At 41.8% G+C, this 25,631-nt stretch overlaps 1 protein-coding gene across 1 annotated transcript in view; it reads right to left on the bottom strand.

The window, feature by feature from the left end:
- cyth3b (cytohesin 3b) overlaps positions 1-25,293 on the bottom strand; it is a 33,977-nt gene extending 8,684 nt beyond the window's left edge. Inside the window, exons 1-9 of the mRNA XM_062438234.1 lie at positions 25,138-25,293; positions 6,580-6,662; positions 6,213-6,277; positions 5,257-5,323; positions 4,955-5,073; positions 4,403-4,483; positions 3,828-3,940; positions 2,528-2,676; positions 1,808-1,919 (exon numbers count right to left, since the gene is read on the bottom strand). Of these exons, the coding sequence (XP_062294218.1) occupies positions 1,808-1,919; positions 2,528-2,676; positions 3,828-3,940; positions 4,403-4,483; positions 4,955-5,073; positions 5,257-5,323; positions 6,213-6,277; positions 6,580-6,662; positions 25,138-25,156 (808 nt within the window). The 5' untranslated portion in view covers positions 25,157-25,293. The remainder of the gene's footprint in view (positions 1-1,807; positions 1,920-2,527; positions 2,677-3,827; positions 3,941-4,402; positions 4,484-4,954; positions 5,074-5,256; positions 5,324-6,212; positions 6,278-6,579; positions 6,663-25,137) is intronic.
- Between the last annotated feature and the right edge of the window lie 338 nt (positions 25,294-25,631).

Raw genomic sequence — 25,631 nt, 5'->3', positions numbered from 1 at the left:
GATGCTACATAGGTATGTCAAGAGCAGCAGGATACGCCTTTAAGTGGTGTGAACTGTGGAGTGATGTCCAAATCAAAACCACATGTAAACAAACGGAAACATGTGGCAACAAACAAGTAAATACAAGATGTTATAAATCTATTACCTCACTGGGAAAGCATACACTCCATCCAATCCCTGGCATACACACAAACTCACACAGTACAAAGAGTTAAGTTTTGTGTTCCTTCCCAAACTACATTCACAAGTCTGGGACCATGCAAATCTACCATTTCCCACACGTAAACTGGTATTCATAAATACTGATTGCGCAATAATGCAAAAATAACTTTTGGAGGAATAACACCAAACTTCCTTTTGCAAAAGTCCAAAATAATGAAATAGAATTTTTCAAGCCAAAGCGATATAATTTACAACAATGTATTGTACAGTTCAATTACACAATATAGATAAATAAGGACGAACTTAAGGAAGTAAAATGAACCAATATGTTAAGTGTACAGTAACTAACAATAGGGTTAGGGTAATAATAGTACTAATAATGTTGATACGCATGGAGAAGAGTAGGAGTGCAAATCAGGCTTGTGCACGTATGCCCAATTTCACAGTGATTGAGATACACTATATAAATATATTAAACATGCATTTACACTGCTTTATATAACTGAGAAAAAATGTGAACATGCATTTTTCTGAATTTTTGTGGGCAAAGATTTTGTCATGGTTCTGTCACAGCCTGGCTGTATGTCCCTCCACCAGTCTACCAGATGCCCTCAGACTTTCTCCCTATTTAAGACTGGACTGAATGGCAATAAGGACAAATAAGAAAGGTTGCAGGTTATATTTAAGGACCACTTGAGATACTGTTGCTTGCAACATTGACTATCACTGGAACTAAAGTAAATTGAACCACTAGTTTTGGTATTCAGAGCTACAGATGTCTTCTAGTCCGATATATGTTGTTACATGCAGCCTTAATATAAAGCCACTCTGCTTGACAGACTGATTCATTCTTGTTTTTGTCAACAGCAATATATGCTGAAGTTTATTTTGCTTTGTGTGCTCATTGTGACTTTTCATTTATTTAGGTTGTGTGCATGGTTATATTGTGTTTTCTGTGTTTTTTGTTTTTCTGTTTGCTCTATGTCTGCCTTCTGTGTTTCCTCTGCTCCACACCTGTTCTGCATCATGCTTGTTAGCTCTTCCCTGCTCCCTGTGTCTACCCCAGCCAATCAGCTCCTTTCTTGTTCTCCTGTTCCCCCTGCTGCTCATCTCCTCGTCACTTTAGTCTGTATTTCAGGCCTGTTGGATTGTTCTGTTCAGTTTAGTCTGGCTGGCCTGAACTTCTGTATCCTGTTCCTGAGTTGCTTAATAAATATATTCTTTAGTTCGTTTTGCCTGCCGCGTCCTGTATTTGGGTCCAACTGCTCTGCACGTCATGACAGATTTTTATGCGAGCAGCCCCTTGATATCTAGATAACATTTTCAGCATGTTATGTTGCTCAGGTGAATGTATGTACCTCACCTTCATCTGTTACACACAACACAATATTGTTGATGTTCTAAGCAGCAACAATTCACTGGAATTTCACTGCTTCTAAAACATGATACCTCACTGCTCAGTGAGACTGCGCAGGTTACAATAACCTCTGTCCTAAACCTTTATCATGCAGTTTAAGTTCTCGCTAAGCTTCGAGGATAAAGCCACAGTTATGGAGACAAATGTGCAAGAGTAACCAAATAAAGCCGTCCAGGATGTCTTGCATTCCCCTCAGCAGGGGGAATGTGCGAAGGAACGCACACTAACCTAATTTGAGCAGCCAGCCCTCTCTGTCTGGGTTGAAGAACGTGTGCGTCAAATCATTCCCATCATCCTCTGGGATCTTGAAGGGTTCGCTCTTGATGCTGTCGTATAGATTCTGGAAAAAGAGAGAGAAAAGAGATAAGTGGGGAAACTGTGAGGAACAGAAAAGCATTAGCTCACATTTCACACTTCCAGATGATCACACACACACACACCTCTGCCTCCATCTCCAAACATTCAGCCCAGTCTTCAGATTAACGGAGCATTAAACATGACATTAACAGATTCTATTTCAGTGATTGAAAGTGCGAGACAATGATTCATACTTCACTGACTCTGGGAGCCCTGTGATGAGACAGTCTTTAACAAAATGTTGTCTTCTACTTTAATGAAGCCAAAGGCACATTGGCACAAATGTCAGTCTGCAATACGTGGGTAGATCAACTTGTTTTCATGTCTTTTTCTTTGAAAAATCACAGAAGATCATTAGCATCGGTATCCAGGGAGAAGATCTTATTCTGCTGAGCTGCAATATCTCAATTATTGAATGACTCTCTGCTTTGCATACCTCCTATATGCCTAATTTCTGTGCTAAATCATAATACAGTATTTATTCTTAATCCTAACTGTGAAAGTTGTAGTCGTCCAATATTGTATGTCAAACCTGCGCTGCACTGGATACATTTGTCAAACCTAACGAACTAATAAAGTCAAAGCTCTCACCCTGAGTAACTCCTCTGGGAGGTCTCCCCCCTCATTGATCCCTCTGTTCATGGAGATGAAGCGCTCCACGGGGGGCTTGTCTCTGACGTTGGGATTGTGCAGGCTGGTGTTCAGCATAATGATGGCAAATGATAGGACATAGCAGGTGTCTGTGGAGGTGATTACATACAGTGAAAATACAGCACAGGGAAGGTCCATGTATGTATCAGAACATTTTTATGGATTAGCGTGGAAATGATTAAAATATTTAAAATAAGTAATTGAGCCCAAATCAAACAGCAAAATGTGAATTCTGATTAAAAGCATATAATTTTAAAAGAGGAAGAAGGTATTTAACTCGTTGGTATTGAGATGAAAGGACTAATGATTTGTGACTAAATAGACAGCAATCCATCAATAGATTTTCTCGGCAACAAATTTACTCTCCTAGATTCTGTCTAATAAAAAAGAGAATTTAATCAACAAAAAGCTACATATTCTAGGACACACACACATGCTGCCCTCCAAGGCTGTGGTGCATTGAAGTCAGAGTGTGCCTGACAGTTTGTGCTGTCATGAACACACACACACACACACACACACACACACACACACACACACACACACACACACACACACACACACACACACTGATCTCATGAATTCACATCGTAACTCCTCTACCTCATCACACACTAACTGCCCCAGTCAACATCTTCTGCACTGTGATTTATGACCTCGCATGCACGGCCGTTCCAGGAGATGACCAATAACTAAGTCTGAGTGTGTCTCCACTGCGCCACATCAATAATCATGACCTGAGCTGTCACCTGTGTCCTCCTTAACACTCGCCTGTTTAATGCAGGGGCTTCAGATGATGAGCGATGAGCAAAGACTGCCCTATTGACCAGTGATCAATTTCATTATCACTGCTGGAGACACTGATATTGATTACACTGTGAATGGCGAGCAACCTGCTAATCATGATGGAAAATGTAGAAGACTTGGACTGTTAGTTCAGTCAAGTTCACACACATGATAATAGAAAGAAACCTCAACGAAATTCTCTAAAAGCAGACATTTATGTAGTCTGAGAGGGTTTGTGTGCACCAGTGTTTTATGAAACTCTTCAGTGTTAGGGCCACATGCTAAAGATTTCCAGGTCCAGCTGTCTAATAAGAGAAGACAGAAGTAGTGATCTGAGGCTGAGGTGGTCTGGCTGGCCCATGTTATCTGTCCTGGACTGTCTGGCTGAGTCTGACTCATATATCTGCTGCAGCAGTGAGTGTGTGGTGTGTATTTGCGTGTGTGTGTTTAGTACCTGTGGACTGGAAGACGCCAGGATTGCATTGGCAGTACCTGGAGGCAAACGCCTCCATCATACGATCAATCTTCTGGGCTTCGCCAGGAAGTCTGAAGCTCCACAGAAACTGCCTGCATCAGCAGGAAGACGGAGAGAGAATATAATGACAGATCATGAAATATTTCTGCAAATGTTTGTGACAGTCTATGGACATTAACTGCAAATTTTAAACTCGACAACATGAAACAAGCTATTTCTTTACATTAACATCAAGAAGAAGAAAGAATCTTTGGAATAAATGAAGACAGAGATTACTTTGTAACATGCATGATGTAATTCTGCTGCTTAAATTTGTAGTTGTTAAGACATACAATGACTGATTCCATGTTAACATTTGCTCTCTTAGTATTATAAACCTCTGTGTAGTGTGTTGTCTGATAAGACTTAAATTAATGGATGTATTGCTCAAACTAGACTTTTTGGATCCAATTTAATCTTTTCATTCCTGTACAGTAGGAAGACGCCCCTACTAACGCAGCACTGCACTGTTTTTAACTTTGGGTTATTTTTGGTCTGAACACCTGCAAACTCACCTTAAGGCTTGTACAAGGTTGAGGTCTGCAAACTCATGGAGCTCCACAAATGCCTGGAGGACTTTGATATTAAAGTCATCCCTGGAGGACAAGAGAAACACGTGTCACACATGTTTAACTACTGACACTCTTCTCATTCAAACAGGAACTGAAACAATAGTTACTAAACTGTTAACAGGGTTATTTTGGAAATGGACTGCTGTGTAGACAGATTTGTGCATTCAGGGGTCTAGGTGGAAAGTATGATCCTACAGTCTACTCACAGCACCAGTTTCAGACAGAGAACCAGTGTGTCAGCTCAGCCGAGCAACATAAAATCCCTCTTGTTTTGACATGCCTACCCCCATTGATTTCTATTCGATAAGAACCACATGTCCGCACAGTTCTTTTATTGGCACGGTCTCCTGCCGCTGCTCTGCTCAATAAATCCAGACTACCAATTTCCTGGGGCTTTATGCCCACATCTGAGTGCAGGCAGTGCAGATCTGACAGGGAGATGGGGAGAGGAAAAATAAAGGTGGAAGGAAAACAGGGGAAAACCAGAGAGCTCACCGTTCCCCTAAGTAGTCCCCGATGACCGTTTTGTTGAGCCCCTCGCCTTTGTAGAGAAACTGCGCAATGTCCTCTGGGGTGTGCTGGAGAAGATCGTTCTCCAAGAGAAACTGGATCCCCTGTTTAAAAAAAAAGAAAAAAGAGTGACCTCTTACCTATCTTACACTGTTTTAATAACATTGACAGATGGCTTGGAGAAATTTCAAAATCACATTTAAGATCTTCGATCAAATTCTAAAACTGTGATTGAACTTTTTCAGCTTTATTGATTCTGACAGACAGCAGATTTGTTTGGGTCTGACCTTTTTAGGATCCATGTTGAACTTCTTCCTCCCCATAGCGATCTGTTTGTTTCTTTGTGTGGTTTTGCTGCATTAAAAAGAAAAGACAGATACGTCCATCATGTGACAGTTGTGGTGTTGTCCTCAGGCTGCTGTGTTTGTTTAGTGGGTTAGTTGTCAGTTGGTGATGGGTTCATCCAGGACACACCATTACTTTGTTTATTTACTGCTCTGTCAACTGAAGACTGAGTTTACAGTGGGTTTAAACTGAAAAAACGGAAAAGTAATATGAGTTGTACAACACTGTGAAACTGCAAAGACAGAAAGTATCCCTCGGTGGGTTTACCATCTTGAAGACATTTGGAAGAATAGTTCCTATTTCAGTGTTATTCTTTTTCAAAACAAATTTTGCATATGCCCCACAGGGAAATCTCCAGCGTTGTGTGTCTGTCCCTATGCTTCTCATTTGCCGAAAATAGCCCAAGCCCCTTTGCTAGCTGCACCTGAGACACACACCCAGACAGACACATGCACTCACAGCCTGACACAAGGCCTCGCTCCACCTCATCAACCAATCAAATGACACACACACACACACACACACACACACACACACACACACACACACACACACACACACACACACACACACACACACACACACACACACACACACACACACACACACACACACACAAAACGAAAAAAGGTGTGAGGCTCAAAGCAGAAGAAACTGTATGGCTGAATGTCTTATTAAAAGAATGAACTGGTCCTGAGTTCAGTTAGTCAATAAACCAATTTGTTGAGTGAGAGGAAATCAATCAGCAACAATTGATAAGCAATAGTTATTTGTCACTGATGAAGCAAAAATATTTGTTGGTTCCAGTTATCACATTTTTTTTAGTTTTCACCCAGATATCCACAGAGAGGAAAGACACAGTGGAGGAAAAGAAAGAGTAAGGAAACCAGGAGCTCACCTCTCCCCAACACAGGTAAGCTGCTCGATTTCAGTCATCACCTCTGCAATCTCAAACTTCAGCCGCTGCAGACCAGAAAACCAAAAGTGTGTGTTATCATTTGAATAAAAAGACAAAATGCTGTAAGAAGTAAATAAGTTTCTAAATTTTTGGTTACACATCACCTATTTAATACCACCATAGAGAGAAACGTTTCCAACATATGGACATTTTACAACATGGCAACTGTTTGCAAAAATCACATTAACATTGTTGCCTTACATACAATAACTCTACAGATCATAATGTGAAGATAAAGTTCAAATTCAAGCCAATATAAGATAATATCTAGCCCTGTTGTTATGGTACCTATCAAGTGTTAACTCACTTCAATGTCATCCAGAAGCTCTTTTTTCCTGCGTCGTATGTTTGACAGCTCATCTCTTTCCTCGGAAGACAGGTCCTCAGGTACTGGAAAACAGAAAGGAGGCAAAATGAAAGAGTGTGTGTGTGAGATAGAGTGAGAGAAAGAGAGATTAGCAGGAGGAGGTAGGGTTATGAGGATGGATTAAATTAATTCACCTAGCCAGTCAGAGTCACAGGGATTAAGCTCACCACTGAGTTCTGCATACCTGTTTGAATCTATCCTAAAGACAAAACTCATGACCTACATTAACAAACTCACAGACAAGAGTGCCATTTCTAACCCTTATACACAAAAGCTACACATGAGAAGGAAGTTTCTCACGATTTTTCATATTAAAACCACACAAACATCCTTGTTGAAAAGCAGATTGCCTCCATAAATAACATCCAATGAATTTGACACACACACCCGACCACTGAGCATCTGGCGAGGCCTGCCCCCTCAACTCTTTGGGGTAATTAACATGTCAGACAGAGAGAGAGCAGTGCATCACGCAACACGCTGCTGCTCTGAAGAGCACACCAACACTGTATACACAGGTGAGTACACACTATACAAGCTATGCATACAGAATTTACACTTCATACACGCTCACATTTATTTCATTCATACTCTGTGGGTCTCCAGAGCCACCTACTTATACTTCATTTAACCATGCCACGTCAACCTCTACCCCAGACCCCTCTGAGGACCTCCCCCTTTTCTCCTCTGCACATCAGAAAAACAGCAATCCATTTGAGAGCGAGCTGACAGGAAGTAGGTCATTTTCACATGGAGCTATACCAGATTGTGCTTCTCCTACGCTGTTTCTCTCTCTCTCTCTCACACACACACACACACACGCACACACTCCCCCTCTATCTCCCTCTTTGTCCGCCCCCACCCCAGTGCTTGAAGTGGGGGTGAGAGCAGATTCAAATCCCCCAACTGAATCATACCGCTAAGCAGCTTTGCAATTCAGACGCTTTTTTCCCCACCGACTGTAAATAATGAAGAGAGAGAAGTAAAGTTATTTTCTCTCTTCTTTATCTATCTAGTGTAACTCCTTCTTTCCCTCTTTAAATCCTTCCCTCTTCTCTGTCTTGCTCCACGAGACAAAGTGACAGAAGCAGCATGGACCATTAGGATAAAATGTTCTGAGGGCATTGGGCTCATGTTATCACAGATGAGCAGCCAGTCAAGAGAGCAGGGATACAGATGGATGTAGATGGCATTTTTAACTGCATGATCATCTCTCTCTCTCACACACACACACACACACACACACACACACTGATGCTCACACTGCGTTGACCAAGACAGAACTAAAGAGAAACAGAAGAAAGAGAGGGGAAGTGAACAGAGGCAATTAATCCACTGCAAATAGATATGACACTTTGAAAGAAAAAATATATTGTTTAAATGTTCATTCAAAGGTGGAAAGTGGGTTAAATATCAATGCAGTATTTATATTCCGTCTACCGAACAGACTAAGACTAAATGACTCACCCCTAATTTGTCAAGCTATCAAAAGAAGGCTCTTATACTGGCTTGATCGCAATAAGACATTTTTCTATTTCAAGATGGAAACCCCCACATAGCCTACATATGAAACAATGGGTGTCCTCTTTTCACCAATTTTCAGTTCTAGAAATGTCGAGGATGTCTGTAAATGCTATTAACGACAAGGAAACAGCTGTCATTAAGACAGCTGCTGTTGATTTAATTAAATATTATATTTAAAATGAATATCTGCAGTTGTTTATGTGTAGACTGTCAAATTACATTTTTTCAATGATTTGTAGAGTGGAAAAGAGGGACTGGAGATGGGTCAATGCAACTGTGGGAGACTGATCAGATGTCTGCACAGGTTTTTTTCCTGGCCTTGGTAATAGCAGTTGACAAAAAAGGAAAAATTACTTAGTTCTTTCAGGTAGGACTGCAACTAACAATTATTTTCATTATTGATTAATCTTCCGATTTGTTTGAATGATCACTTTTAAAAATCAAAAACTGTCGCCCATCACAATGCCCTAGAACCCAAGGGCCAAGGTCCAAAACTGAAAGATAATCAGTTTACTATCATGAAAGATGAGGAAATGCAACAAATTCTCAATTTTCACTGTAGTAATTTGACATCAAGGATTCCTCATCCTTAAATAGAAATTTGAACATCTATATATCCATGAGAACTCGGGGACTCCATCTACTGAGGAAGATTATGTGATATGATCAAAAGCTCTCGTAACAAACACTACATGGATCTTGTGGAGAGATTGTTACAAAAAGGAAACTTGGCATCTTTTCTGTCCTCCTGTCAGTTTTTGCTCATCCATCCAACATGAGTTTGTAATAATGGACAACCTTCCCCTCCCCTCCTTGAAGGGCCTATGAGGTTGAAGAGCTTAAAAAGAGAAAACAGTTGCAAAGAAGCAACGTCTAAGCAAAGACACAAAAGGATGCTCTCACTGCCAAATAACAAAGAAAGAGGAAGAGCCTAGAGTGATGTAGGAACAGAGATCAGACCAGACATCTTCACACTCTCTGCCTCTTTTTGCTCTCTTTCGTTGGCTTCAGTTAAGCAGCTTCATAAAGCAGTAATTGTGCAGCAAAGAGACCCTGCAGGCAACCTACGTCTGTAATGCGCAAAACTCTCCTCCATCCCTCCTACTATGGCGGAAAGAGCTTGCCTGGCCCAAAGAATGGGACAAATTGTCTGAGGAGACAGAATATGTTTTGGGTAACAATTCCCCCAGCTGTGTGTTTGTAGCTGGTGGAAAATTCAGGGTAATCTATTATTGTTGTGAGGGCAACTACTACTGTACAGTCAAAACTCGACATCTGATGCATTATACATGAAAGTCTAGGAATCTGTGTGTTTGTGTGTGTGTGTGTGTGCATTCCCACAGAGAGTATCCCTCTTGAAAAATAATCCATATTAGGTTATATATACAAACACCCCCTGCTTAACCTCAGGCAGAGCCACATAGATTACCAATGCAACACCACTCAACCTTTTCATATTATGACTTGGGGGGCTGCGATTCCAGTAACAATCAATACATCATCATAATAATTCAAACTTGCATACTTAGCCTTTTACCCCCCCCCCCCCCTTTGCTCTCAAAGTGGATGAGTAACTGCCACTGTGCTGAAGGTTTCTAAGACGGACACGTGGTCTAGGCTTTTTCCAAAGAGAAGGTTACTGAGTTTGTATCCTCCTCTTTCCAATCACACCATTTCTTTCAGTAATCTCTTCCTGGCCAGCCATAACCGAAACATCTCTAAGGGTCAGGAAAAAGGTGAGTGAGATCATGGAGCAATGATCAATGTGTCCCACTAAAGGAAACACGGACATGGTGTCATTAAGAAAGTGTATGCCAAGAAAGACTTTATCAACAAAGTAAAATGTGTTTGAGTTGATTGATACACTGAAGCATGTTATTGGTGGCCATTTTTAAAGTTATAATCAAGCCCAACATTTGATGCTACTTACAGCCAGTTTCTTTTTCACCGCAAGACCTTGTATTTACAATCTGTAATCACACTCATTGTACAGATGTGTGTTTTTACATGCTAGATATTTCTGCCTGTTGCGCCACCCCCTGACACTATGGGAGCAGCTATAGGGTCATGAGCCGGGGACCACCACTCATTGGTGTTTCGCTCCTTCAACCCCAGAGCATCTCTTGGTAGCAGCGACATCTCCCTGCTAATCCTTCTAAGCCATTGCCAAATCTGTCTCCCACAATTACACCTACATCCTGAGCAGCCATGCTGATGTGCCGATGAAGCTCCAACAGCCTACTTCTATGGGGTAGATGAAAGTAGTCCAGCATGCCTCCCTGCCTTCAGCAGCAAGTTCTGAGCATTTTGTCCTCTTACGCTTGTGGGCAGCCAGCATTTCCTTCTCCCAAAGGATGATGAACTCAACTAGAGCAGTCATAGCAGCAGCAGACCAAACCGCTATGTCCGGCCGGAGAGGTGTAGTGGTGATCTAATAAGGGAAATACAGCTGTGTACTGATGTTGATCCTTGTGTTCTAATCCTTTCCTGGAGAAAGGAGTCTTGGGCCTTTTTAGCCAGTGTCTCCTGCCCTCTCTCCAGGCCTGATGACCTGATGAGGTATTTATGCATGCCACTTTCTGCCTGTTTGGATGGGGACACGTGCATTCCTCACAAGCAGGTCCATGAACTCTTGTAGCTAAAGGACTAATCTACACTTCTCCTGCTTGTAACTCAGGGTGATGGATTGAATCGGCAACTGGAGTGAGTCCTGTGTCAGAGAAGCACAGTGGTAGTCCCAGCCATTTTCAGACGTACGATTTGGCTGATCTTTCCATTCCACTGGCTACTGATGAGTTAATTTCGCACACCTTGTACTTTTCCAGAAAATGGCTCTGATTTATTCTAGTTAAGCCTTACCCTTATATACAGATTAACAGAAAATGTATGGTCAACTGCAACAACCAGTTCTTTGAAGCTTTTAAATTTTAAGACATTACTGTACATTTGATATTTGGGGGTTTTGGACTGTTGGTTGGACAGAATAAGACATTTGAGGATGTCACATTTGACTCCAGAATGATGTGATTGAAGTGTTTCATCATTTTTTATCCATTAATCATGAAAATGAGTTGCAGGTTCATCGATAATGACAAAAATCATAATTGGCTGCAGCCCTAGAATGACTTCCATTTTTATTAAAACAATTTGCAACAGTGAGTCCCAAGTTTGTTTGGCTGCACTGTAAACAGATGTAAAATGTAGTAAAAATTCTTCTTCTATGACTTCCCCTTCTCCAAACAATCATTGGGATCATAAAAAGGAGAACAGACATCACATGCAAATCATTCACGCCACTGATAACAGAGGCTGTGTTTCAGGTCTGCTCATGACGCACGCTTACATAATCTCAATGATATTCTTTGTTGGAGTCAGTGACCACTGTGTAGGTTACAGTAAATGAGCACAAATATTATTTATTTTTAACAGTGTTGACCCACATGTTAGAGCTGCTGCCCCAGCTAGACTCCCATAGCCAATCAACTGATGGCTGAAAACCACTCAGGTTCCTGAATAATTCATTACTGTCCTGTTCCTCATTCTAGTTAGCATGGGAATATAGAGGGAAGACCAAAGTCCTGAGATAGTACACTGGCTGATGCCTCTGATGATACTGTAGAGATTGGCATCTGATTCATGTGACCATCAAAGCCAACAAAGTCAAGAGACTAAATGCCTTTAACAGTCACGCCTTTCCAATATCCTTGGCACCAAGGGCAACAGAAAAGATGGATTTAAATACATGATATTTGCTTAATAGTGTTGAGCTGTGAAACATCCTTGAGATATGTTTTCCATCAGAGTGAACATTTAGTGTTCCTACATTTAGACTAAGTGCTTATTGTCACATGGAAATTCAGTTATGAGCAGGGACTGTTTTGAAAGCCCTTTAATGTACCTGGTGGGATGCGTACACTGTGCACTGTATATTAGTACAAGTCAGGCGGATATGGTTAAGGTGCATGATTTTTCATGGATGTTAGAATTAAGTGTATGCTGAAACATGATAAATGTACACAAGGTGTACACAGTACCAGTCACAGTACCAGTCAAAGCTTTGGACACACTCCCCCACTTAAGGGGGTATATATTTGTATTGTATTTGTCACTGAAGACAGTACTTCAACAACAACCGATCGGGCAGATATTCAGCCCCCACTCAAATTTGTTGGGGACAAACAATTAAGGATTAAAACAGAGCTTCAATTGTTCAGTGTCTACCAAGCTTAAGAGCTAAAATGTCACCAAATCACACCCGGCAAACAAACAACAGCACAAGCAAAAGTTATGTTTCCATCAAACTGTTCTAAGTTGAAGTTTTGGGAAAAAAAGAGCATTTTAGAAAGAAAAAAAAAGATATATTGAGATAAAGTTTTTATGTTTGGGAAAAGTTGGTGTATCAATGAAATGCAACAAAGTGCAATGGAAACAGACTAACAAATAAACAAATAAATCATGACGTACATGAGGCATGTGACATTAATGTCCACTGAAGCTTTGACGAAAACCAAGAAGAGCAGCAGACATCTGATCTCGCAATCAGTGTAAATTTGAAGCTAGTGAATTTTCATACCAAACAGAAATCCAGTGAAACCAAAAGCAGCACATCTAACAAAATGTTACTTTAAGTTAAGGAGCCAACACTTGCTGTTTTTACCCCTTATTTTATGAACGTGACTCTTTATATTTAACTTTCTGTGTTTTCCATAACTACCTTAGGCAAAATGATGACAGCAAACCAACAGCAAACTAGCAAACACAGTCAGTGAAACACTTCCTGATTTTCACCGGGCTGGTAGCAGGACAATAGAGGGGATGTCTGCTGTGATTAGGACCGCTGGGCTGGTCTTCCCGTTACAATAGCAACCACGTAAACATGAGGCCATTCCCACCACAAGATAATTAAAGAGCACTTACACAAGTTCATGACACAGCCAACACTTAAATCTGGTTGCTGTAAATATTCCCATTCATTTCAGTGTATTAAACCCATCCACATAACACTGTGCTGCGGGTAAATTTAAAATATTCCTTTTACAAGACAAATCTTATTAATTCTCCTGAATAAAATTCATACCGCATTACTTTTTCCTCACTCCAGTTCATGCCATCAGCAGAGGTGTCCTTATGATGGTCAGTGAGTATCAGTGCTGTAGGAGACTGTCGAAAGAGCTTCAAAGTTACACTTACTTCCTGCTCATGGAAGCTGCTATTGTGGCTGGTAGGTGTGTATTGTTTTTCCCCTTCAGCGTTACTCCTACTCACAGCTCTAAAGCATACTCAAACACACAGGACAACACACACACACACACAGCCTCTTTGACAGCTCCTGCCTCTTGACAGATGATAGTAGTGGTATGGAAATAGCCCACATTCCTCCTACTGCAACCACACAGTCTGGTTTAACCAGCTCTCTATACACCTCCTCTCTCAACCCTTCTTTCTATTCACTCCTTTGCTTTTTTTCAACTCTTACCACTCTGCTCTTCTGCCTCTGCTCCCTATTTCTTTCTATCTCACACAGACACACATACTCAGACACGCACAGCTGCTTTACTCATTTCACCTGGAGGACACTCTGCTCTCACGTGAGCAGTCGTAACATCCAAAAGGCCCATATTATTTTCATAAAGCCTTGTGGATATTTATTACTTTGATGATGGGCTTTTTCTCAGCATTTCACATCAGATCAGCAACAACAAGGACGCCACAACAGCAGCTGAGTGCACTTGTTTTGAATACAGTTGGCTCACCTTATGAGCATTGGTTACAACTTTTATGAGGCTGGAGTAGCTGCCACTCCAGTCCATAGTGCTCACTGTCCACTTCACTGAGTCACTTTTATATATTCTGGAGTTTCATATGATCATAGATTGGCCAAAATATATTTATATTGGTCACCATATTCACACTTCTCCCTCCACATTAATAAACACTGACAATATTGAACAGGTTTCCCATTTGCTTCATAATACTGGATATAATAGTACTGATTTTGCCAACATTTTTGATTTATGTCTTATTTCATCAGTAAAGCACTCCCGAATAAAAAACATGGATGCTTTGTTCAAAGATGACGGCCTCAATAATTACCCTTTTCCCCGTCCAAAGGTGGATGCGGCCGCGTATGTTACAGGTAACACAGTTGCTGTTCGGTGTTCTGTATTTAGAGTTGGCAACGTCTGATACAATATTCTGTCAGAAAACAAAGTCAAACAAAAGAAGTTGAAAGGCTTCACCATCATCTGTAGAAATGGAGACAGCTTCCCTCATGTCTCTTCAGGATGGACGAATGCTTCTTTCAGTCTGGTAAACACATCTGATGTGAAAACCATGCTGTTGTCTTTGGAGGCAATACTTGGTGTAAAATATCTGATACATAGTGCATGAATCAGCAATAACGTTTGGTTGATGAATGTGGAGAAATATTTAAAATCGATATATGATATATGAGATCCATGTTAACTTTAGTCACTCAGTGTCCCAGAGAGGCCTGTCAAATGCAAACAGTTTGTTCGCCAAAAAGAAAGTCTGCAGCAGTCACTTGTTGTTAGCTCTCATCTCAGAAGAGACATTCACAACACCCCCTTTATGAAAATTAGATTACAAAGAAAAATCAGAGGTTACATCAAACACAACATGGTCGTTTGATTCTTCAAAGCCTCAAAGACCCTCTAACACAATCCCTTGAAGCAACACTTGAAGACAGTCTCTTCCCAGAACCCACTAGTCACAGTCAGTTATTCATGAACAAGTATTGCTGTTGCCAAATTTCACCCTAAAATAAATGCTTCCTCTTCCCTTTGGACTTAAAAAAACGGCCTCTGATTGGTTTATTTTTGGGCCATCATATGTCAGCAATCATCAGACAAATTTGATGAGTGGTTTTGGCAGTAAGGTTACTTTTTCTTTATGTTTTCTCTATTTCAAATGTGACTGTGAGCAGAGATGGTCTTTCAGCATGATTGTTGTTCTTAACTCACGCATCATTACCTCTACAGCAAAGTACTAGATTATTCCTACTAAATGCATAATTTTACCACACTTTTGCATGTTTTGCAATTTATAAACGACCAGGCCATCTGTCAATCTGCCAGTCAATCTGCCGTCTGTTGTTGCAGACACTGAAACATTTTCTTCTGTTATCACAGTCTCCATCGTGCCTAGGCTTTCACTTTGACACGGCTTTCTCAAAAGGAAGTAAAAACTAGGCAAAGAACTTTAAAAGGGTGACAGTGATCTTGACAGCTCATCATTTAACCCATATGCAATCCACAGGTTGACAATCATAGTAAAGGTATGTTTGAGGTTGACTTACTGCAGCTTTGTTTTTTCTTTGCCATCTTGTTGTACTTAATTATCTTTATAATCTCACACTATGTCTAGACAAGAGCTTTCCCAATTGTCCATGGGTTGCACTATTACACAATAATACCAACTCCCAAGTCAGGAAGTTTGCTTGTGTGGAGTCAAACTAAACCCCTTGAGGGTTTTCAGTTTGCTATTGAAATGCCTGCAATGCTCCTGAATGCTTTTATAGTATCAGCCTACCCTACACAATGTCACCTTTCCCTCCACCATGCACTACTGATCACAGGACAAACTCATTGGATAAGACAATTTACAACACTATAAAATTGCATGGCTGTAGACTATCAGGGTCTTGTTTAGACCAACATTAGCACCATTCATATAAATGGAGGTGCAGCAAGGGTTTCTAAGGCAGGACCAGCCAGCAAAAAAGTTGAACCAGGCTCAACTTTTGCCACAACGCAACAACACGTCTTCAACGAGAATGGTCAATGATGCATACACGCAAGTGCGCATTCCTTGTGGATAACTCTCTAATGTGAACAAATTATTTCTACCCTTTACTTCTCAGTTGTCACAATGAAAGATAAAATACAATACTCTGCATTGTTAACATTCCAGGGTTGTAAGATCCTGTCTTTAAGTATTATAAAACACTGTGAAGAGTTTGGTGTCTTGAGCCTTCAAATTTACAGATCGGTGACTCAGACAGGGCTTCTTGGATCGTATTTCATGTATTGCTGGTACCTAAAGCAACATGTCTCCATCAACACAGCTCCCTGCAATAGAGGGACACTGTGTTGAAACACAGGGCTGATTTTGGTCTGTGTGACTGCATCCCTGATTAGTATTGCTTAATCTTTGCTTTTTTCCATATGAAATACTGGATGGCCCTGTAAAAAGAAAGCAAAATTGTTCCTTGGATAAACTGGTCACATAGTCAACACAATAGTATGTTGCGTCTTGAGTAAACCAGGCTACTAAGCTGTGAGGTTGTATACTCTGCCAGGACATACAAGTCCTCAAGATACTCTTAGCAGGGCCTCTGTGAGGATCCCAACAGTCCTGAGTGACTCAATCAGGAAATAACTGTAGTGTCTCACCGGGCCCACAGTCTGAAACGGAGACCCTGAGCAGACAGAACTTGTACGTGACAAAGAGACGGAGGAGGCGGCAACACTGCTGTTTATATTGGGCTTGGGCCTTAACTATGGAAAAGAGTAGAGCAGAGATACATGACAGGCCGAGAGAGAAGGAGGCAGAGAGATGAAGAGACGCTCCAGCTGCCAAGTAGGACTCTACTTCTGCTTGTTGTTTCCAGACAGCAGGAAGAAGAAGAGGCGGATGAGGAGGAGGAGATAGAGAAAGAGAGTTCATACCAGAGCTAAAACCTGAGCCAGGATTTCTTTATTACACAGAAAATGTGGGTGGTTCGGGTCAAACCATTACTCTTTCCCAGTTTGTGTGTGAAGGGGTTTTCCACATTATGAGCCACTGAACACAAGAACCCTTTATTTAATCCCTTATCTGAAATCTCACTAGTTGAGCACTAGAAGTAAACATAAGTTTTGATTCTCGCATCATCTCCCTGAGGAGCAGACTTGTTTTTGCTCCAGAAGCAGGTGAAACTCAGATGCATGAATGTGGAGTTATGTGGTGTGCACTAGCTAGTTAACCTTTGCAGCTTTCGCATGGCATAAATGATCAAATCCGTTTTTAAAATATGTAGCTAAATGAACAAGATCAATTGAGAGTTGACGAACCTTTCCCTACAGACACTGCATCAATATTATCTCAATACCCAATTATTTTAGAATTTGGTTTAATTTGCATAGCATGGGTGAAATATAAGGGGTGTATTGTAAAGTCAGCGTCCCTTAATGTGACACCACCAAACTACAAAGAGAACATGCCCTTGGGGAAATGTATGGAATAGCTTAAAGTAGATGGAAATACTACTTAATCAATAAGCTATTAGCAAAAGGGTCACTTCATAATCAATGCATGTTAGATTAACAAACATTTAAAAACTTCTAACTGCCTGCTTCCTATAGCAGATATGACGGGGCTGGACATAATATAGGAGCAGTTTCCTCTTCATATACAACTTCATAAAACGTTATAACAGTCCAATGTATCACCATGAAACTAAAGCATGTATGACCTCCTGACAGCTTGCAGGCATGTATGACAACCACAGACCTCCTGGGAGTTTCAGCAATGGAGAGCTGCTGATGTTTTCAATATCACTGACTGATGTTTCCCCAAGGGAAAAAACAATAATTACTCATTATTGCATCAGTTTAAGTATATGAAGATTAATGATAGAGCGTTTGTATCATGTTCATCTGGCCACTTTACATTTTCAAGAGACAAAAATACAAAAAAGTATTCATGTGAGGTTAGATATGGTGAATGTACCCACTGAGGATGACAGAAACTCAACATGACAGAGGTCAATAAAGGATTAAATACATGTGTGAAGGAACCTGGGAATCACTCACCCTCTGAGACACACCATGGGCCACTTTATATGTGTGTGCAGTGGTCATGACCCACTCAAAGCCACACCAGATTATCAATCATACGCGATCATCATCATTGGGAGCACTGACATTGATGCATCATGATTTGTGGGGTTATGGATGTGAGGAGGTGGACAGGGTGTGTGTGTGTGTGTGTGTGTGTGTGTGTGTGTGTGTGTGTGTGTGTGTGTGTGTGTGTGTGTGTGTGTGTGTGTGTGTGTGTGTGTGTGTGTGTGTGTGTGTGTGTGTGTGTGTGTGTGTGTGTGTGTTCATAGCTGTACGGGGGGTTTAAAATCACCTCAAGTGCAACCATGAGTCAGGTTACCATTGTCCCTGTATAAAGCCTGGTATCGAAACCTTTGTAGGCTATTCTGGAGCCTGTCGCCCTGACCTGTTCTGTCAAGGACATTCATTTTAGATTTCACAGTCCACACTACCACAACAATTGCCATCCTATTGCTAAAAACAATTCAGACATAACGACTCAAGGGTCAGGGCAGAGGAAAAGACACACACCTGGTGACACATGACACTATAAATCACATGACTGTTCCGGTGTCAGGAACAGAAAACACAAGGGAAAGGCACCTCTCTCTTTCCGTTTTCTTTTTTTCTTCAATGGCTACCTTTTTGTCAAGTTTGAATCCTGTTTATATATACTGTATGAGTGTGTGTGTGTGTGTGTGTGTGTATGTGTGTGTGTGTGTGTGTGTGTGTGTGTGTGTGTGTGTGTGTGTGTGTGTGTGTGTGTGTGTGTGTGTGTGTGTGTGTGTGTGTATATGTGTGTGGGTTTTCTAGCACTCCAGTTGGGAAGTGACAGTGAGCGGCCTAAGTCTCTGACCTATAATCCACTAACTGTCATCCATATCCCTCCCCACTTGATCTCCTCCATTTGTCTACGCTTGGAGAGGGCTCCCACACTAATCTTCTGTGTGAGCATGCATGCACACCATATAAAGAGATACACACACATAATCATGCACATTCTTATACACATACATGCCTCCACAAGTGAAGTAGTGGAAGTAGAGAAGCATGAGGTATACACAGCTGGGCTGAGTCTTGCACCACTAACCTACTTTGAGCGTGTGACTACACACTATGCGACTGCAGCATCCGCCTCTCTATCAGTCTCTCTTTGAATCTGTGCCATTGCTGCATGTCTCCATCTCCATCTCTCTCTCCTAAACATATACAAACTGACTTGCACACACACACTCATGCGCACACGTATATAAACACACTGACAGGTTGATGATCACATGGTCATCCTGTTGTGCTCTTTGTAGCGTTTCTCAACGATGAGCAGAGCACTGCTGCCATTCTGAATAACACAGAGCTGATGATGGGGGAACGTGGAGGGAAAGACTACATGATTGCAACAACCTCAGCCTTCTTCACAGCACCGGCAGTGCAGTCAAAGCTCATCCTCTCTCTCTATGAAAGGATAATGAATTTTGCATGATGCAGCAGCATCTTACAGCAAAAATGGAGTGGGGGCAGGGGGTGGAAACATGCACATTTTGCAAAAAGAACAAAAAAAAAAAGAAAGATGGCATATAGAGGATATGCCATAGTAGTTTACTGACATATTAACCCCCCCTGAGTAAGTCACAGAGTGTTACAAATCCCTTCTTAAAAACTAGGTTGGCAGTGGAGTGGCAGTGCCACGAGCCCCAGGGGGGAAACAAGAGGGCTGAAAGAGGTTGGAGGCCAGCCAGATGTTCTATGCAGACACACACACACACACACACACACACACACACACACACACACACACACACACACACACACACACACACACACACACACACACACACACACACACACACACACACACACACACACACACACTGGAACAGGACACAACAGAGATGTCCCAGAGTAGTGGGCTACAGAGCTAAATACAAAGGTGTAGGGGTTTTGATACTTTACTTGTATTCAGTAGCACACTGGGACTGAGAATGAGGCCAACAGCAAAGACTGGATATTCTGGAGCGATGTAAAAGCACCCATAAGAGACATTATGGGATATGTTACTCCAGACAACTGTGTTGTGATGTATCCAAGAAACACTGAGATTATGTGTGGAAGACACCATTTACATGAATTATGACACCAAACAAGTAATCAAACAACTTGTAAATATGTAAGTATTCAAAATAAAAGATTGAATGAGTTCAACCTCTAGTAGAAGTCCATGACAGAGCTGGTGGATGCACAGATGATGGAGAGGAAAGTTCACTGGAACAATGTGACAGAAATGATAACATCCCTCCTGCCCGCATGAATTATCACATCACTTTACAATCAACCTATGCATTCAGAAAAGCCCAAACTGATCAATAGATTAAGACAAAACCAGATCTGGATTCTCAAAGTTGAAAGAAACACATGGTATAGAGAGAAGTACAAACCCAGAGGGAGTGTGTTATGTTTTCAGAGTGTGTAACACTGGATGTACTGGCAGTCAGAGGGGGATACACCTTTTTCCTGCACCTTCAGCAGGGCAAACAATCTGTGTGCGCTTACATAATTGTTCCAACCTTCCCTTTCCTGTCCACTTTGCTTGGCTTTCTCTTACCTTTCCGACAGACCTGAACCACACACACGTTTAGGGAAGCCATGAACCCACAAAGGACTCCCACAAAGGCCCAAGTGGAGCAGGACGTTCTCTGCCTCAAATTCACTTGACCACATGACTTCAGACTCATGAGACCTTTAACTCGCTCTGATTTTTCTTTCCAAAGAGGACAGAAAGGGTTTCATTTGCCTCACATCTCTCCTCTCAATCTGTGACTCTGTTGCACAGTGGACCTTTAATGAGCTTATAAGATTGTCTGTTAGACTAAGAGGAAACTGGAAACTTTCTTGAAAACCCCTTCTCTGCTCCAGACACAAAAAATAACAATTTGCCATCAGCCACTTAGAAAAATATTCAAACAAAAAGGCAGAGAAAACAGAGAGGAGGTCCAAGAGGATTTGCATGGACGCCTCATGTTCACTCGAAATGTAGCTCTTATTGATTCAAGCAGATCATGTATGGAAGCAGTCCAAATCCAGAAAAGTTGACTTCCATATGGGGCAGTCTGGCGTAATGTCTGTTGAATCCAACTTCACTCACTGAGGGGATGTCATGGGTAAATGTAATGTGCCATCTGATATTCTGGGAGGCCAAACTGAACAAGGGCCCTCTGTGTTCAGTGACCTTTTTTGTCAAAGATGAAACACGCAAAGACTTCACCCTGTGCAGTAACTTCAAGCCACATGCAAGACCCATGTCCTCTCTTTCTTCTCAAAACAGTTACTGAGCCGTGGTGAGCTAGCCCACTTGTGCGTGGCCTCCAGTGTGTGAAAGCAGCGAGAGCGTAGAGCAGTCAAAACAGAGGAAACACTCCTTGACAGAGGTGATACACACTGGTGGAGACTGAGAGAGACTGAGAGACATGGGAATATTGCATTATCAAAAGAAAGACAAGCCTTTTTCTGGGAGACAGTTTGACATGTCACAATGGGAAAAGCACAGGTGTAGAAATGGCTGAATTTCATTTAGCTGTTCAGTTTCAGTATCCTCATATTGTCATTGCTGGCTCACTGTCACACTGTCATGGCACATGAATAGATTGGAACTATCGCTCCAATTGAACCCAAATTTAGTTGATATATTGTAATAGTGTAAATGCAGAGTATTTTAAACCCTCATACATCCAACTCAGTTATCATACAACCCTCCTGAGTTGTCAGAGGAAGTGAACACTCAAAAGTCGGTAAGATGGGAATGTTTTCGATCTCTCCCATCCATTCAACATAAAAAAAGATGCCAAATGTAAATGAAATGATAATTGAATGAAATAAAATAAGAACTACATTTAAAAATACAGTGGGCGTTGTGAGCGGAAGGTGGGCCTTACTTTGAAACTCTAACTCTAGGCATACAAAGGCCTAATGTCTCACTTTATGACAACATATACTTCATAAAAATATAAATATACTTTGGACATGGTTCACTGGTCCCCAAATTAACTTGTTATTGCCAGGGCCTTTTTGTAAGAGGTCTACTTTGTGGAGTTCTTGGCTTCTTCCACACCATCCCACTGCAGCTCCCTGACATCCTGCAAGGCCCTCAGGTTTTTCTGTGTCACTCATGCTGTGTGTGGACCCTTATTGTCTGCCTACCCAAACCTCTTCCAGCTTGGAGTAAACATCCACAGCCTCCTATTTTCCCTGAAAGCCACAATTCTCTGTAGGTATCTGCATTACACATGAACTAGGTGACCCTTTTCAAAGAAACGTTTTTTTTTTTTAAAGAGCGGGAGGTGAGTGCTATCAAAGCATGACTTCTTCCAATGCTCCATGAAGACTTTAGGACGCTCCTCTTTTAGCCACTTTGCAACATGGGGGCCGTGGGGAAAAAGACAGCAGCTGCAAATCCACTCCAAAGACCAAAAGACAAATCCTGAACGTAGTTGGCGCTGTCCTGCGGTCGGCAGATGAATGGCTCCAAGATCTCGAAAACCCAGCGTGTCGTGTGGGTCTCTCCTCGCCTGAGTTGTGCTGCAGTGTGCCATAACCCCACAGACCACACACACTCACACACTCTCACACACACACACACACTCTGAACTGCCAACTTTAAATGGCTGGGTTTCACAGTGTGTAAATAGAGTGGTCTAAAGCCAAAATTGCGAGCCATCACAAGGCGTGCTGTGAAGCCAGTGTCTAGCATAAATGCTCTGATTCATACCATATGGGTATCATTCATGTAGTCGCCATTTAACACTGTGTACATACAGCCTGTTAGCCCACAAACCAACAAAAATTACAGATGTAGGAGAGACAGAGATAGGTGTAGACATGGGATATACTGTCAGAATCGGTCATGCAAAACGAGAATGTGTTACACAGACAGACAGGCCTTACTGTGGGCTCTTGTTGGCCCATTGTTCATTGAGCGAGAATTGCGGCAGAAGGCATTGTATTGTTGACTGTCGTCATGCGTGTCAGATGGATTACTATAGACCCGTTTTCTCTAAGACTCGTATAGTACGGTCAACTGTGCAAAGACCAGTCCCTACATTCTTCCACGAGTCTGCAGAAAACGGACTGATAACAGGAGAAGAACGCACACCAAACCCAGTAGATATGTGAAAATAAAGAATCCAATACGTAAATTGTACATTTGAGGTTATTTGTATTGTAAAGGTCTCTTTTTCCAACATGAAGAAGATATCAAGCAGGTGAAAATGAAAAAAAAATACATAGAAAGAGGGAAATGAAAAAGAAATGAGAACTCAATCCTCATGAACAATATGACCTGAATTGATGGAAGATTATGGATGGCCGGAGTCCGCTCGCCACTCAGCAAGTTAATTATGACAGAAGAGAGCGACTTATATTGAAAGAAACTCCTGTAATACACTGGAGAATTGATTCAGTAAGAATATCTAGTCCACCGCCACTCTCCCCTCTGTCGCTCGCTGGCGGCGCTCCATACCTTTTTGGCATTTTTCCAACTTTGCTCTGGCACTTCATCCCACCCCCCTTACTCTCTCCTTGCACACACATATCTCCTGTCTCGCTCCCTCATTCCCTCTCAGACATCTCTCCACCGCTACTACTATAACTGTGTCTCACTCTCCCTTTTTTTGATCACACGTTATTTCCTTACATTCGCCTCCCTATGACACCTTCGTATCTCTCACTCGAGTTGTGGCCCTGCAAAGTGTGTGTATCCCTTTTCTGAGGAGTGACTGTCACATATTGAACCTTATCAACCTACCTGCTGCCACATTACACACGATGGCTCGCTCTCTACTTTGTGCTGCTACTCCCAGAGCTCTGCTGTGGGCGCATGTGTGGGTGTGTGTAGGTGCTAACTTGTTCTTATAAGAAGTAGCAATTTGTGGATAATGTTCCCAAATGTTCAACACAAAACTAAACAGCAAAACAAAAACCAGGAGATCTGCACTTTCCTTTCCCTGCAGCACATAGGACAATATCTATTCCAGATGAAAAGACAGACTGGGGCATAAATCACATACTTGTACTTGCTCATGTGCACTCTCACACTTATCATTCTAGGTCATGATCCATCCTTCTTACTTCACTGCAGACAGTGCAACATGGGAAAGAATGAAACTAGAATTAGTAAACTGCCTGAGTGTGTGTGAGGGTCAATGTGTGTGATTATACATGTGTATGTCTGCACGCTCCTAGCTGTTGTCAGCGATCCCTGGTTGGAATCACAGCACCATATGTCTGTCTGTGGGGCTGTGCAGCTGACGTGTGCCACCGCTGGAGGCTGGGCCGGCCTTCCACAGCACAATGACAGCTTTATGCCCACATGCCATGCGTGCAATATATAGTCACATCCGGCAGCTCTGTACGCAGTCAGCAAGTGTGACTGACTAACAGAGGTGAGACAACATGAGTGATGGTTTCTCACCTGCATGGATGAATCTTGACAAAAGTTGGAGCTCTGTTTATGATTAGAAGGCTTAGGGGAATTTGCTGAACTATGGATGGATGTAGTCTGTGTGATCCTGTTGCAGTGATGCATCTATGACAACACATTCTAAAAACAAGCTCAGCTTTTTGCCATGAGTCAATAAATGAATCCGTGTGTCTTGGCTACACTTGGCTGATCCTGAGAGGACCTGTTGGACTGGAAGGGTACACAAGCCATAGATAAACACAACTCACACTTTAATATGACACTCCTGCATTTGTCAGTGCTTATCTATTCAAGACCGATTACCTTGTTGAGTGTTTATCATCAACCTCAACACATGTGGCACACAAGACAGCCTCCTGACACATCCAAACAAATGAGTGTGTGGGTCTCGGCTCATTTAAGAGGTAACTTCATGTCAGTAATCTCTACTAGGAAAATGCTAATGTGGGGGAAATGACTGTGGGAAGATGAGATAAATGTTCCTATATGTGCCTGGCATGAAACTAACTCCATGTCTTTATAAACTAAGTCTCTATCAATACCATTATTAGTAGGCTATCTTTTTTTTATTTATTATGATATTGATAAATATGGCATGCTACAGAGGCACATGTTTCCCCATACTGAATTGGCTGTTTGTCCTGAAATAAATCAGCAGTGTGAATTGCATTGAATAAATCATACCTTGATTGTCCTCGTCCATAATAGCAGCCTGTAAATCAAGATCCCACCAAAAAAAAATCCGCCACAGAAACTTCCGTTGAGCGAAAAAGGTGTAATTTGCGTCCTAATTTCCAGGACACATTTGACACACAGGTTGTCTCACAGCCAGCGTCTTCTTTTAGGAAATATGTGGGCCATTTACGCCTTATTCAGTCGCCTCCGGTTCCCGTCAGTCAGTGAGCGGTGTGTTTCTCCGTAGCAGCAGCAGCAGTGTCTTTTTTCCCCCCACAGTGTTGTCGTTATCCCTCCAAATACGCCTTCACTCCACTGGTATTGGGAGAGTGGTTGACACTGCTGCGTCAAGCGTGCGTCACGCAACTACAACAACGCCGGATGTAAGGGATTTTACTCTTCCAAATAATACAGCCGTGCTTACTCAACGGTGTGACACAAACTGTTTACTTTATTTTGAATATGCGAACAGGAAGTTTTGGTATATTCAGTGTAAATTGACA

The sequence above is a fragment of the Scomber scombrus genome, chromosome 18 (assembly GCF_963691925.1).
Source record: "Scomber scombrus chromosome 18, fScoSco1.1, whole genome shotgun sequence".
NCBI lineage: Eukaryota > Metazoa > Chordata > Actinopteri > Scombriformes > Scombridae > Scomber > Scomber scombrus.
This window is presented reverse-complemented; position numbering and strand designations above follow the sequence as displayed.